Below are 11,604 nucleotides of genomic sequence, written 5' to 3'. Positions count from 1 at the left end.
GCCTTGTGTCAGCCTCCTGCAGTGGTTCTTCCCGGGTTCCTCATTGGTGCCACATAGAAGGTATTCAGACTCAGCAAGAACCCATCCCTTGGGCGTCCGGATCACCCCCACTGCACTCCCAAGGCTGCCTTGGGAGGAGCATCTGGCTGCCAGAGCAGCTGCCCCTCCTGTCTCCCATAACGTGGTCCTTTGGGAGGCTGCCCCTAGGCAGCTCCAAGTTTTCCCCCAGCCTTGCATTGCTCCACAGGGGGTGTCAAAATGCCCACCCACTGGAGGAGATCCCCAGCCCCAGAGGTGCCAAACCCAGCCTTGGCTCAGGTGCCAGGCTTCACAGCTTTGAGAGACTCATGCCACAAGGGCATCTCCTTGCCTCATCTCCCATCACTCCGCAGTGCTCCCACTGGTCCATTCCTTGTGGGCTGGATCTTTCCTTTTGTTGCTCCCCACTCATTTTTGCCTGGCTGTGTTCACCACGAAGAGATTCCCACCCTCCCATCCCCCACGCCAGTTCAGTTCAGTTCAGTCGCTCAGTTGTGTCCAACTCTTTGCGACCCCATGGACTGCAGCACACCAGGTTTCTCTGTCCATCACCAACTCCCGGAGCTTGCTCAAACTCATGTCCATTGAGTCGGTGATGCCATCCAACCATCTCATCCTCTGTTGTTCCCTTCTCCTCCTGCCTTCAATCTTTCCCAGCATCAGGGTCTTTTCAAATGAGTCAGTTCTTCACATCAGGTGGCCAAAATATTGGAGTTTCAGCTTTAGCATCAGTCCTTCCAATGAATATTCAGGACTGATTTCCTTTAGGATTGACTGGTTGGATCTCCCTGTAGTCCAAGGGACTCTCAAGAGTCTTCTCCAACACCACAGTTCAAAAGCACCAATTTTTCGGTGCTCAGCTTTCTTTATAGTCCAATTGTCACATCCATACATGACTACTGGAAAAGCCATAGCTTTGACTAGACAGACCTTTGTCCGTAAAGTAATGTCTCTACTTTTTAATATGCTGTCTAAGTTTGTCATAGCTTTTCTTCCAAGGAGCAAGCATCTTTTAATTTCATAGCTGCAGTCACCATCTGCAGTGATTTTGAAATCCCCCAAAATAAAGTCTCTCACTGTTTCCATTCCAACCCCGTGCCAGGGTTTCTAGAAATTCCTCAGGTCTTAAAGGGAGTTTTCCTCAGAAATGCGATTCCAAGTGAGGGCAGCACCCACCGAAAAAGCCTGGAGTCAAGGGACAAGGGGACTGATGGAGCATTTAACATGTCTGTCCACATTCATTAAGCAAACATTTCCACCACCTGGACAGGGCCGAGGCATACAGGTGAACGCCATGTCGCCTGCTAGGACTCTACAGAGGGTTGGAGGAGCGCCCCCGCACCCCCTCCTCCCCGCACCCCAAGAGAAGCCTATGCCCTCAAGCAGTGGCTTTTTGCTCAGGGGTAAGGGCTTTTCAGGCAGTATAGGCTTTAGTGAGCACTTGAACTGGAGCGGAGCCTGGGATGGCTGAAGATCTGTGGCTTAGGCACCTCCCGGTAAGCAGGTCAGAGCCACCGGCAAGTTTTCAGCAGGGACACGGTAGGGATTGGCTTTGTGTTTTAGTCAGGGTAGCCTGGTGTCTGTGTGAAGGGGCAGTACCGGTGAACTTGGAGACAGGGAGACATAAAGAGGTCCTCGTAAAAATCCAAGCAAGAGAAGAGGCTCGGAATTGCCTCCCTGCCAAAGAGCAGCTTCCCCAGGGGGCAAGTGCTTGAGGCAGAATGCCACCTCCCTGGGCCTTGGTTTACTCCCGGCGTGACCGGCAGGGACACTGCTGGCAGCACCACGCAATTGGCATCCCGGGTAGAGCCCCGGCGGGGGGCTGCTGCCGCCCTCCACGCTGGAGCGGCCTGGCCAGCGGCTCGCGGAGCATGTGGCCCCGCCCCAGCCCCGTCCCGGCCCCGGATTGGCTCTGGCGGGGGGCGGGGCCAGCGGGCTCGCGGCCCCAGGCTTTTCCCCATTGGTGGTTGCGGCGGCGCGAGCCCGGAAGCGGACGGGGGCGGAGGCGGTGGAGGCGGAGGTGCCTCTGGCCGGCCGGGGTTGCGGTTCTGTCCTCGACTCTCGGCTCCTCCGGCCCGCGGCCCGGCCGCAATGCATCCCCCTCCTCCGGGCCCGCTGGGCGACTGCCTACGGGACTGGGAGGAGCTGCAGCAGGACTTCCACGGCATCCAGGTGAGCGCCAAGGCGGGCTCCCATTGGTTCTGAGCCATGTCTGTCTGGCTCGGGGTCAAGGGTCGGGTAGCCCCGGGTCAGGCTGCGGAAAGCTCGGGGTCAGGGGTGGGGGACCCTGGTGTTGCTCCTGACGGCAGCGAGGCGCTGGGTCCCGGTGTCCCCGGTTGGACCCTCCTTTCGGCCTCAAATCAATGTCCGGCGGTGGTATCTTTCGCCCGCGCAGCCGCCGCGACTCTGGAGTGACCCTACTGACCCGGGCAGACCTCCGGTGTCTCGTGAAGACCTCGGAAAGAGGCCCCAACTCCGACCTGGTCCCCTCCCAGGAGAGTCAGAGCTAACCAGGGCCAGTCTCGGGTCAATCGCCGAGCAAAAGCGCCTGGGCGCTGGCCGGGCCGGCCTTCACCTCCCTCGGGCCGCGCGGTCTGGGCCGAGTGTGGCTGGGGAGCAGGACGGGAGGCCGCCAGGCCTTGGTCCGGGGAAGTGGGATTTAGGTGAAGTCCCTGGATGGGGGCGAGGCCGGTCCAGGGCGCAGGACAGCTTCCAACCACACAGGACCACGTGGCTGCTGCAGAGAGTGAGGGGAAAGTGGGTGGGCGGGGCCCTGCCAAGAGACCTCAGGGTCCTGACAGGGATGGGAGTCTCTCTGAGACCAGTGGAAGCCAAGGGTGAGGGGGGTGGCGGTATTGTCTGGATCTGGCTGCTATGGGCCGCTGTGCTTTTCCGTGGACAGGTGGACAGGGGAGTGTGTGGCTGGGGGTAGGCCGAGGTGGCCCCTCCTTGAGCAGGAGAAACAAACCCCAGCCAGGGTAGAGCCCAGGCCATCTGGGCACTTGATCAGGCCTTTGCCTCTCTTGGACTGGCTCCAGCCCTTTCCTGTCCACATTAAGCCTGACTGCCCCCTGGCCTGTCCTAGCCAAGCCACTATCACTCGTGCTTCTCCCCAGGGCCCTGAGCAGAGCAGACCCAGGCTCCCGAGCCTGGGCACCACCATCCTGGCCTCAGCCCCTGCCTGACCTTCCTCACACTGCCCCTTGCCCCCCCCATCTCCAGGCTGCTCCTTCTCGAGACTCACCCCAGGGGGCAAAGTGCTCTGGGAAGCCCTGGGCCAAAGGTGCTGGGGGGAAGGGTAGAGGAATGGTCTTACAGCAAGAGGTCTAAGGGCTGAAGCCTGGTGACCTTTAACCCGGGAGGAAGATGCTGGGAGTGCCAGAGCTGCAGTCATATTGGACAACCTCAGCTCCCCTCGCCCTTGCAGGCTGTCTGGACGAGAGGCTCTGAGAAGGCCAGGGATGGCTTCAGGCCGCCTGCTTGGTCCAGACTGTGGACCTGTGGGCTTGGAATGCAGACTCAGGATGGCCAGAGAGGGGTGGGAACAGCTAGTAGATAGGCTGAGACTAAGAAAAGCTTCCGAGAACGCATCTGTTTCTGGGGCCGACGTGCTGGGGGGCTCCTGGGCTTGTTGAAAGAGCCCTGTCTCCTTGCCTGCCTTGGAGAGAGAGGACCCTTGGGGTGTTCCTGAGGCTGGCTCAGCTGGCTGCCGCCTCTCCTGCTGAGACCCTCTTGGGGAGCCCTGGGCGAGTCTGTGCCCCACCCTCTTCCCAGCAGGCTCTGGCTCAGGGGTCCCCTAGCCAGCCTGAGCCTTCCCCCTCCCTGGTCCCCAGGAGACCCACCGGCTGTACCGCCTGAAGCTGGAGGAGCTGACCAAACTGCAGAACAACTGTACTAGCTCCATCACTCGGCAGAAGAAACGGCTCCAGGAGCTGGCCCTTGTCCTGAAGAAGTTAGGACCCATCCCCTCCACAGCCCCCCCCCGCCCCCGCCATGCCCTCCCTCCTCATACCCCTAGCCGTGGACCGGGTGTGGGTGTCGGACCTGGTGGGGTAGGGAGCTGGTGCTGACTCCTAGGTGCCCCCGGGCACCGCTTCTCCCCTCTCTGGGCTGTGTCTGCTCTCCTGCCCCCCCAGGTGTCGGGTGTTCTGACTCTGGCTTCTGCGGCCCCACCTGCAGATGCAAACCCTCCCTCCCGTCAGAGGCCGAGGAAGCCGCGCAGGAGCTGGAAAATCAGATCAAGGAGCGACAGGGCCTCTTCTTCGATATGGAGGCCTACTTGCCCAAGAAGAATGGGTGAGACTCCCCTCCTCCAAGCTCGGTTCACAGCCCCGTCTTCCTCTGCCTGGTTTCCTGGACCCACTCGGGCTGAGCCGTCAGACCCGGTGCTCCCTCAGGGACAGCCTCAGTGACAGTGCCCGCTCACTGTGATGACAGGTGCTTTGTGCGGGACGTGCAGAGAATCAGGGAGAGCACAGACGGGTACCTCACCACTTGAGAGGCCGGAGAAAGCCTCTTGGGGTAGGTGACGCCTGGGCTGCGTCATGAAGGATAAAGAGGAGGGAGCCGGCTGGACCTGGAGAGGTGCAGCCACAGGTGTCACGTCCAGAGCACGGGGTAGGAGGTGAAAGGTTGCGGAGAGACCAGAGCAGGAGCCAGCCCGCGGCGCTCCCCTCTGGCCCGGTGGGCAGGAGAGAGCGACGGCTCAATTATGCACTTAGATCAGCCGCAGTCACAGCAGAGGACGTGGCAGAACCCGGGGCTCTGGGAAAACAGTCCAGCAGAGAGACAGCTGGCAGTGAGAAAGCTGGGAGAAAGCATGTCCCAGAAGGCAGGGGAGGAAGGAGTGGCCCGTAGCCTGAGATCAGATGGCCCCCCGGGGCAGCATGGGGGGGTGGTCAGAGGTAACACGGAAGGGGAATGTTTCCTGGAAGTCCGGGTGACCTTGGAGAGAACCACTTCCAGGAGGGTGGGGCTGGAAAGGTGATACTGGGGATGACAGAAGAGCCGAGGAGACAGCCAGGTTCAGGCCACGCTTCCGAAGCTTGGAGGTGAGTGGAAGGAGAAACTAGTGCCTGGAAACTAGCAACTAGAGCTCATCGTGAGGGTTGAGGAGTCACTTCTGTTTGGGTGTGTGAGTTTGTACATAGGAAGGACGTGAGCTTCGCTGCCTGCTGAGAGGTGGGGCCCGTGGAGGGCGAGACCGCAGGGAGGCTCAGTATGCAGTGGAGGGAAGTCCCCAGGGCCGTGGGAAGGGGTGGTCTGGGAGGAGGGGTGTGCAGAGAGGAGGGTGGGGAGGCAGCAGGGAAGATGTCACCTGCCTGAAGGTTTGGGGGAGGGCTGCCCCTGGGAATGGGAGAGGGAGGAGCTCGCGGCGCGGGGAGAGGCAGCCTGGCCTCCGTCCCGTGCTGTGCCCTGTAACCTCTGCGTGGCCGCAGGCCGGCCTCAGAACCGCTGTGAGCCCCGGCCTGGGGCTTGCATGCGAACATACAAGGGCCGGTATAGGTGCTGCCTCTTGGTACAGGGCTGTGACTCTCAGACGAGAGGAGCTTGGATGGGGTGGGTGATGGCACCCTTCGGGGTTGGCAGGAGGTCGCGGTGCGGTCACGGGTGTGGGTGGCTGCAGTGGGCTTGGGGCTGAAGGCTACCTCTCCTCCCCCAGACTGTATCTGAGCCTGGTCCTGGGCAACGTCAACGTGACACTCCTGAGCAAGCAGGCTAAGTAATTTGTGGTCGCCAGGCTCCTCCCCGCCCCCTACTTCCCGCCCCCGGGTCCCTTCCAGCCTGCCCCAGCCTCCCTGGCTGAGCCTGGGGCTCGGGGGCCGCTGCCCGATGGCACCACAAGCAGCCCGTCCGGAGGCCTGGGTGGGCCCCACCAGCACCCCAGCCTGTCCCACGAGTGTGTCCCCCCAGGTTTGCCTACAAAGACGAGTACGAGAAGTTCAAGCTCTACCTCACCATCATCCTCATTCTCATCTCCTTCACCTGCCGCTTCCTCCTCAACTCCAGGTGGGTGTCCAGTGGGGGGTGGGGGCTGGCCCCCTGGACCCTCTCCAGGTGCCAGCATCCGCCCTCTGCACCCCTCCCCGCAGGGTGACAGATGCTGCCTTCAACTTCCTGCTGGTCTGGTATTACTGCACCCTGACCATCCGCGAAAGCATTCTCATCAACAATGGCTCCAGGTGGGCGAGGGTGGGGCCCAGCCCCGGGGGTGGGGGGCGGAGCGCCCTGGAGCTGCCCTGGAAAGTGGGGGCAGGGGGCGCCACGGCCCTCTGAGAAGCAGGGTGGGTACTGGCTCCTTCCCACTGCAGCCCCACTTCCTGCCCCCCCCGAGCCCTGATCCTGGGGCTGAGGAGACAGGGGTGACGGTGGCTTCCTGACGCAGGATCAAAGGCTGGTGGGTCTTCCATCACTATGTGTCCACGTTCCTGTCGGGAGTCATGCTGACATGGTGAGCAGGTCGGCTTGGTCCCAGGGCCGGGGGAGCAAGGGGCAAGGAGAAGAGGGGGTGTCCCTAAGCGCCCACCCCGCCCTCTGCTCTCTGCTCTCAGGCCCGACGGCCTCATGTACCAGAAGTTCCGGAACCAGTTCCTGTCCTTCTCCATGTACCAGAGTGAGTGTCTCCAAGGTCCCTGCTCTGCTTAGGGCTCACCCCCCAGGGAAGGGCGGGCAGGGACGTGGGACTCCAGCCCCGTCCTGATGCCCGCCCCTGACCCCGCCAGGTTTTGTGCAGTTCCTCCAGTATTACTACCAGAGCGGCTGTCTGTACCGCCTGCGGGCCCTGGGCGAGCGGCACACCATGGACCTCACTGTGGGTGAGTCGGGCGAGGCCGCCCCGCCCTGCAGTCCTGACGGAGCCGGGAGGGCCTGTCCTTGCCTCTGGCCCAGGGTCTGAGTGATGGGTCCTCTGCCCGCTCTGCCCCTGCAGAAGGCTTCCAGTCCTGGATGTGGCGGGGCCTCACGTTCCTGCTGCCCTTCCTCTTCTTCGGACACGTAAGTTGTACCCGAGCCCCCCCGTCCACCTGGCTGTCTCGAGCAGGGACCATGTGTAAGAGCCCGCTCCCTCCCAGTTCTGGCAGCTTTTTAACGCACTGACGTTGTTCAACCTGGCCCGGGACCCCGAGTGCAAGGAGTGGCAGGTGAGCCGGGCCCCCACCTGGAGAGGCCGAGGGGAGGGCCGGCCTGGCCTCCGTCCTGACCCCGCTTGCTCCTCCAGGTGCTCATGTGCGGCTTCCCCTTCCTCCTCCTCTTCCTCGGCAATTTCTTCACCACCCTGCGGGTCGTGCACCAGAAATTCCACAACCAGCTGCATGGGAGCAAGAAAGAATGAGGCTGGGCCCTCCCTGCCCGACGGCACCCCCGGCCTGGAAGGGGCTTCTGAACCTCTGTGTGGAGGGGGTGGGGGCTCCCCATGGCTGGGAGGGTCTCTCTGCCCTCCCCTGGGTTTTGTGGGCTCTGTGGGCCCTGATGGCGTTGCTGGAGAGGAGGACCTGGGCCTGTGTCCCCGCCCCGTGGGAGCTGGGCGCCGGTGGCCTGAATAAAGGAAAAGGCTCCGAGAGCTTCGGTGTGTGTGCTTCTGCGGCTGAGACGGGCCTGGGGGGCCTGTGCCGCCACCAGACGGGGCCTGGGGGCTCCCAAAGTGTCTCTGGGGTCTGAGTTCAGGAGACCCAGATGGAGGCCTCAGATCTGTGCAAGCACTACCCAGCAAATACAGAAAACAACTTTATTCCAAGGGCCAGAGGTTATTTAAAATTATTTACACTCATTGAAAATCACGGGGAGGGGCCAGGCCTCACTCAGCTGAGAGGCGGACCTCTGTGTTCAGCCACCGAGGGCCAGGAGGCGTTCACATCACAGCCTGTCACCCTCGGCTGCGCCCCCAGGCTGATGGCCGGAGGGCGCAGGTCCATGGGAGCAGCCTCTGTCCTGGGCCTGCCTCTGGGGCAGGTAAGCACCCGGCAGAGTGGCACCTGGCAGAGCCACCCAGGAGACCACAGAAGGGAGTGAGGCGTGTGATTACATGATGGGGAGGCAAGTCTGTAGGGCGCGAGTGGCGGAGCAGGGCAGGCAGCCTAGCTCCACACGTCCAGGGAGTAGCGGCCCTTGGTCATCAGCTTCTTGACGTAGTCCACAGCCTGGGCGTGCTCCATGGCGCCTTGCTCGGCCACGATGTCGTAGAAGGTGTTCTGCACGTCCCTTGCCATGTTCCGAGCGTCCCTGCGCACAGGAAGGAGGTGGCACTGAGGAAGGGCCCCTCCACGGGCAGGACAGCCCCCCTGCCCCTCCTTACCCCTCTGCCCCACTCACCCCTCCTCTGCCCCACTCACCCCTCCTCTGCCCCCCTCACCGCCCCCTGCCCCACTCACCCCCCTCTGCCCCTCCTCTGCCCCCCTCACCCCCCCTCTGCCCCACTCACCCCCTACCTCTGCCCCCCTCACCCCCCTCTGCCCCCCTCCTCCCCCTCTGCCCCTCCTCTGCCCCCTCACCCCCCTCTGCCCCACTCACCCCTCCTCCGCCCGTCTTCTGTCCCCCTCACCCTGCTTCTGCCCCCCTCACCCCCCTCTGCCCCTCCTCTGCCCCCATCACCCCTCCTCTGCCCCACTCTCCCCTCCTCACCCCTCCTCTGCCCCACTCACCCCCTCCTCTGCTCCCCTCACCCCTCCTGTGCCCCACTCATCTGCCTCTGCCCAACTCGCCCCCGCCACTCACCCGCACACGTAGATGTGGGCGCCCCCCTCATGGATGAGTTTCCACAGGTGCTCCTTGTCCTTCTTGAGTAAGTGCTGCACGTAGACCTGGGGGTGGGGGTGCCTGTGAGGAAGGCCCATCGCACTCTGCATACCCCCCACCCCCGGGGCCTGTCCCAGGCCTCACCTTCTGGGGCTGCTCCCGGGAGAAGGCTACGTTGAGCTGGGTGAGGGTGCCGTCCTTGTGGAAGCCGGCCAGCTCCTCACGGTACAGGTAGTCCTCGTCAGAGCGCCGGCAGCCGTAGTAGAGCAGCGTCTCACCCACCTCCTTGCCTGGGGCAGGGGCAGCCGGGGTGAGCGAGGAGCCCCAGGCCCGGCCCCCTGCCTGGAGCCTGCCCGGGACCCGCACACTCACCCTGCTGCCTCAGCCAGGCCCGCTCCTGGATGAAGCCTATGAAGGGGGCAACGCCGGTGCCGGGGCCCACCATGACGACGGGCGTGGTGGCCTTGAAGGGCAGGCGGAACTGGGACTTGCGCACGAACATGGGCACCAGGGCCCGGCCGCCGTTCTCCCCGGCCGGCTCCTTGGCCCGCAGCCAGCTGGTGGCCACGCCCTTGTTGACGCGGCCCGTCTTGGTTTCGTACTCCACGACCACGGCGCAGATGTGCACGGAGTTGGGGTGCACCTGGGGGTGCGCAGGGGTGAGCGTGGCGGTGCCCGAGGCCCCTTCCCTCCTGCCACCCACCCCGTCACGGGGTCTCTGCTCAGGGCCCCTTCCTGGCAGCCGGCCTGACTGGCTCTTGGCACCAGGGCCGGAGGGCAGGGTGCGATCTTACGGTCCAGCCTTCTGGATACACAGCCCGGGAGTCTTAAGCAAAGTGCCCATGGACATGGGGCAGAGCTGAGGCTGCGGCCCAGAGACCCCGGGCTCTCTGAGGAGCCAACACTGTCTTCTCTAGGGGGGCGGGCCGGAGCCCCCACCTTGGAGGATGAGGCGATGGAGTAGTAGCGGGCCTGCAGACGGGGCAGCAGCTCGCACAGGTGGTCGATGGGGGGCCGCAGGGACGGGCAGTCCTGCAGGATGGCCAGGATGTGCCGCCGGGCCTCCAGCACCCACCTCAGGTACAGCTCCTGGGGGCACAGACGTGGGTGAGACGGCGAGCGGCCCCGGGGCCCAGGCAGCCCGGGGAGTGGCCGGGCCGGGGGGCTGGCACTCGGGGCGCCGGGGGCAGGCCCACCTTGCCCTCGCCCGACGAGGAGGCCATCTTGCGCAGCTGCTCCTGCTCGGCGGGCTCCGAGGCGTACTGGGCCAGCTCGTAGAGCACGTTGGTGCGCGGTGGGTTGGTGATGTCCAGGTAGTAGGTGAGCGCCGTGCGGTAGGAGGTGGGGCAGGGGAAGGGGTGCTTCTTGTTGGACTCCTCTGCAAGGAGAGGCAGGGTTCAGGGTGAGGGGCCTCCCGGGGCAGGTGGGCCAAGGCTCGGTGGGCGGGAAGCAAGGCCAGCTCTCTCGGGGTCTTCCTTGGCTTTGGGGCAAGGCTTGAGGCTTTCGGCTGCTGGATAGGCAGTCTCATCAGAGGCAGGATGCTGTTGGGGGCGGCCTGTCACCGTCCCCATCCAGGACAGTCACTGCTCAGACAGGGTGGCCGAGGGGGAGCCCCCCAGTGGGGCCGGCCTGCCTGCCTGCGGCCTGGACCTGGTCCACTGTTGGGACGCCAGGCTCTGACAGTGAGATGCCAATACTGGGCCTTCGGCTGTGATGACAGGCCCCCTCCAGCTCAGGTTTTATTCTTGGACACAAGCGGAGGTCGGTGCATGGGGCGACCACATGCCAAGCGTTTGGGGCGGCATCTTGTACACTCAGGCGCTCCGCCAGCCCTTGCTGAGGGGCTTCCACTGCCACAGTCAACAGGCCGGCCTTACTGACACCTCCCCATGGCCAGGCCCGAGCAGGGCTGGACCCCGGAGTGACTCCACCTCCTACAGGCACGACCGCACGGGTGTTGGCTCCTGTGCACCAACGAGCCCCAGGGAAGCACAAGGCTGGCAAGCCACCCAGAGAGGAGAGGGCCTGGCCCAGGGCGGCTCAGCCTGGAGGGCTGTGGGCCTAGCTTTGGGGGAAGGGTTGAACTTACTGAAGCAGGACCTACATAGGGTGTACAAGTCACGTGAGCAGTGCCTGACGGATTTTCGCGAACTGAACGTCCTTGTGTACCCAGCGCCCACATCAAGCAGCAGGTGTTCCCCGCGCCCAGGCACCCTCTTGTGTGGGCTCAGAATCCGGGGCTCAGGCCTTGCACCACGGGGCAGGTGTGGGCGCTCCTTCTGAAGTCCCACTTCTGCCTCACGTTCTGAGCCTCCTCAGAGCAGCCCTTGGCAGAGAAGGGCCCCGCACCACAGGGGCTCAGGCACTCCTGGGAGAAAGTGAGCACCGACAACCCCCCACCCCAGAAAGGTGCTGCTTCAGAGGCACAAGGCCTCCCCCAACCCCCACCACCGCCCCCCCAGTGAGAGGAAGACCGGTCCGTGGTCCACGGGCCACCAGGTCCCCTGCCAGCACGAGGAATTCCAGTGCAGATCAGCCCCTTTCCTGTCCTCTCAAGGCTGACTCTGGAACCCTGAGAGGTGCGGAGCAGCAGCCCAGGCTCGGGTCACCGAGGACACGGGTGAGCGAGCGGGCAGGGCCAGGCAGAGCTGCGCCCCAGGTCAGTGGGCAGTGCGGGGCGCTGGGGGTCGCAGTCAGAGGCTCAGGTGGGGTGGCCTTGCCCTCGGCAAGGTGCAGGCTGAGCACCCTCAGTGGACCTAGAGTCTGTCAGGATTGCTGCCGCGGGGGCTCCGGCCCCCGGCTGTGGCGCTCTTCCCCACAGGACGTGGGCAGCCG

General features: G+C 63.9%; 2 protein-coding genes across 6 annotated transcripts in view; one reads left to right on the top strand and one right to left on the bottom strand.

Annotated features, from left to right (window-relative positions):
• Positions 1–2,025: 2,025 nt before the first annotated feature.
• Positions 2,026–7,597, top strand: TMEM120A (transmembrane protein 120A). Of its 2 annotated transcripts, XM_043455149.1 has the most exons (12): positions 2,026–2,211; positions 3,873–3,991; positions 4,219–4,335; positions 5,702–5,761; positions 5,953–6,048; positions 6,132–6,221; positions 6,425–6,490; positions 6,591–6,652; positions 6,762–6,854; positions 6,968–7,032; positions 7,110–7,178; positions 7,256–7,597. In XM_043455149.1, exons 1-12 carry the CDS (start codon positions 2,131–2,133, stop codon positions 7,367–7,369), a joined length of 1,032 nt encoding a protein of 343 aa, XP_043311084.1. In that variant the 5' UTR covers positions 2,026–2,130; the 3' UTR covers positions 7,370–7,597. The 2 variants fall into 2 exon arrangements, with proteins under 2 accessions (XP_043311084.1, XP_043311085.1); XM_043455150.1 differs by lacking the exon at positions 5,953–6,048.
• A 151-nt stretch (positions 7,598–7,748) lies between these two features.
• The window catches only part of LOC122432874 (NADPH--cytochrome P450 reductase), a 63,581-nt gene continuing 59,725 nt past the window's right edge, over positions 7,749–11,604 (bottom strand). For all 4 annotated transcript variants that reach the window (XM_043455147.1, XM_043455146.1, XM_043455145.1 and 1 more), the window contains 6 exons: positions 9,966–10,147; positions 9,709–9,858; positions 9,142–9,412; positions 8,914–9,059; positions 8,749–8,834; positions 7,749–8,256 (listed from right to left, as the gene is read on the bottom strand). In XM_043455147.1, the coding sequence (XP_043311082.1) occupies positions 8,112–8,256; positions 8,749–8,834; positions 8,914–9,059; positions 9,142–9,412; positions 9,709–9,858; positions 9,966–10,147 (980 nt within the window). In that variant the 3' untranslated portion in view covers positions 7,749–8,111. The remainder of the gene's footprint in view (positions 8,257–8,748; positions 8,835–8,913; positions 9,060–9,141; positions 9,413–9,708; positions 9,859–9,965; positions 10,148–11,604) is intronic.

This window comes from Cervus canadensis, chromosome 32 (assembly GCF_019320065.1).
Source record: "Cervus canadensis isolate Bull #8, Minnesota chromosome 32, ASM1932006v1, whole genome shotgun sequence".
Classification (NCBI taxonomy): domain Eukaryota; kingdom Metazoa; phylum Chordata; class Mammalia; order Artiodactyla; family Cervidae; genus Cervus; species Cervus canadensis.
This window is presented reverse-complemented; position numbering and strand designations above follow the sequence as displayed.

What these genes read in the sequence shown, in the direction of transcription:
- TMEM120A (XM_043455149.1), top strand. Translation starts at nt 2,131, where the DNA reads ATGCATCCCCCTCCTCCGGGCCCGCTGGGCGACTGCCTACGGGACTGG. An exon ending in CCTTCCTCTTCTTCGGACAC is followed by an intron (nt 7,033 to 7,109) that starts GTAAGTTGTACC and finishes GCTCCCTCCCAG; the next exon opens with TTCTGGCAGCTTTTTAACGC. An exon ending in CCGAGTGCAAGGAGTGGCAG is followed by an intron (nt 7,179 to 7,255) that starts GTGAGCCGGGCC and finishes TTGCTCCTCCAG; the next exon opens with GTGCTCATGTGCGGCTTCCC.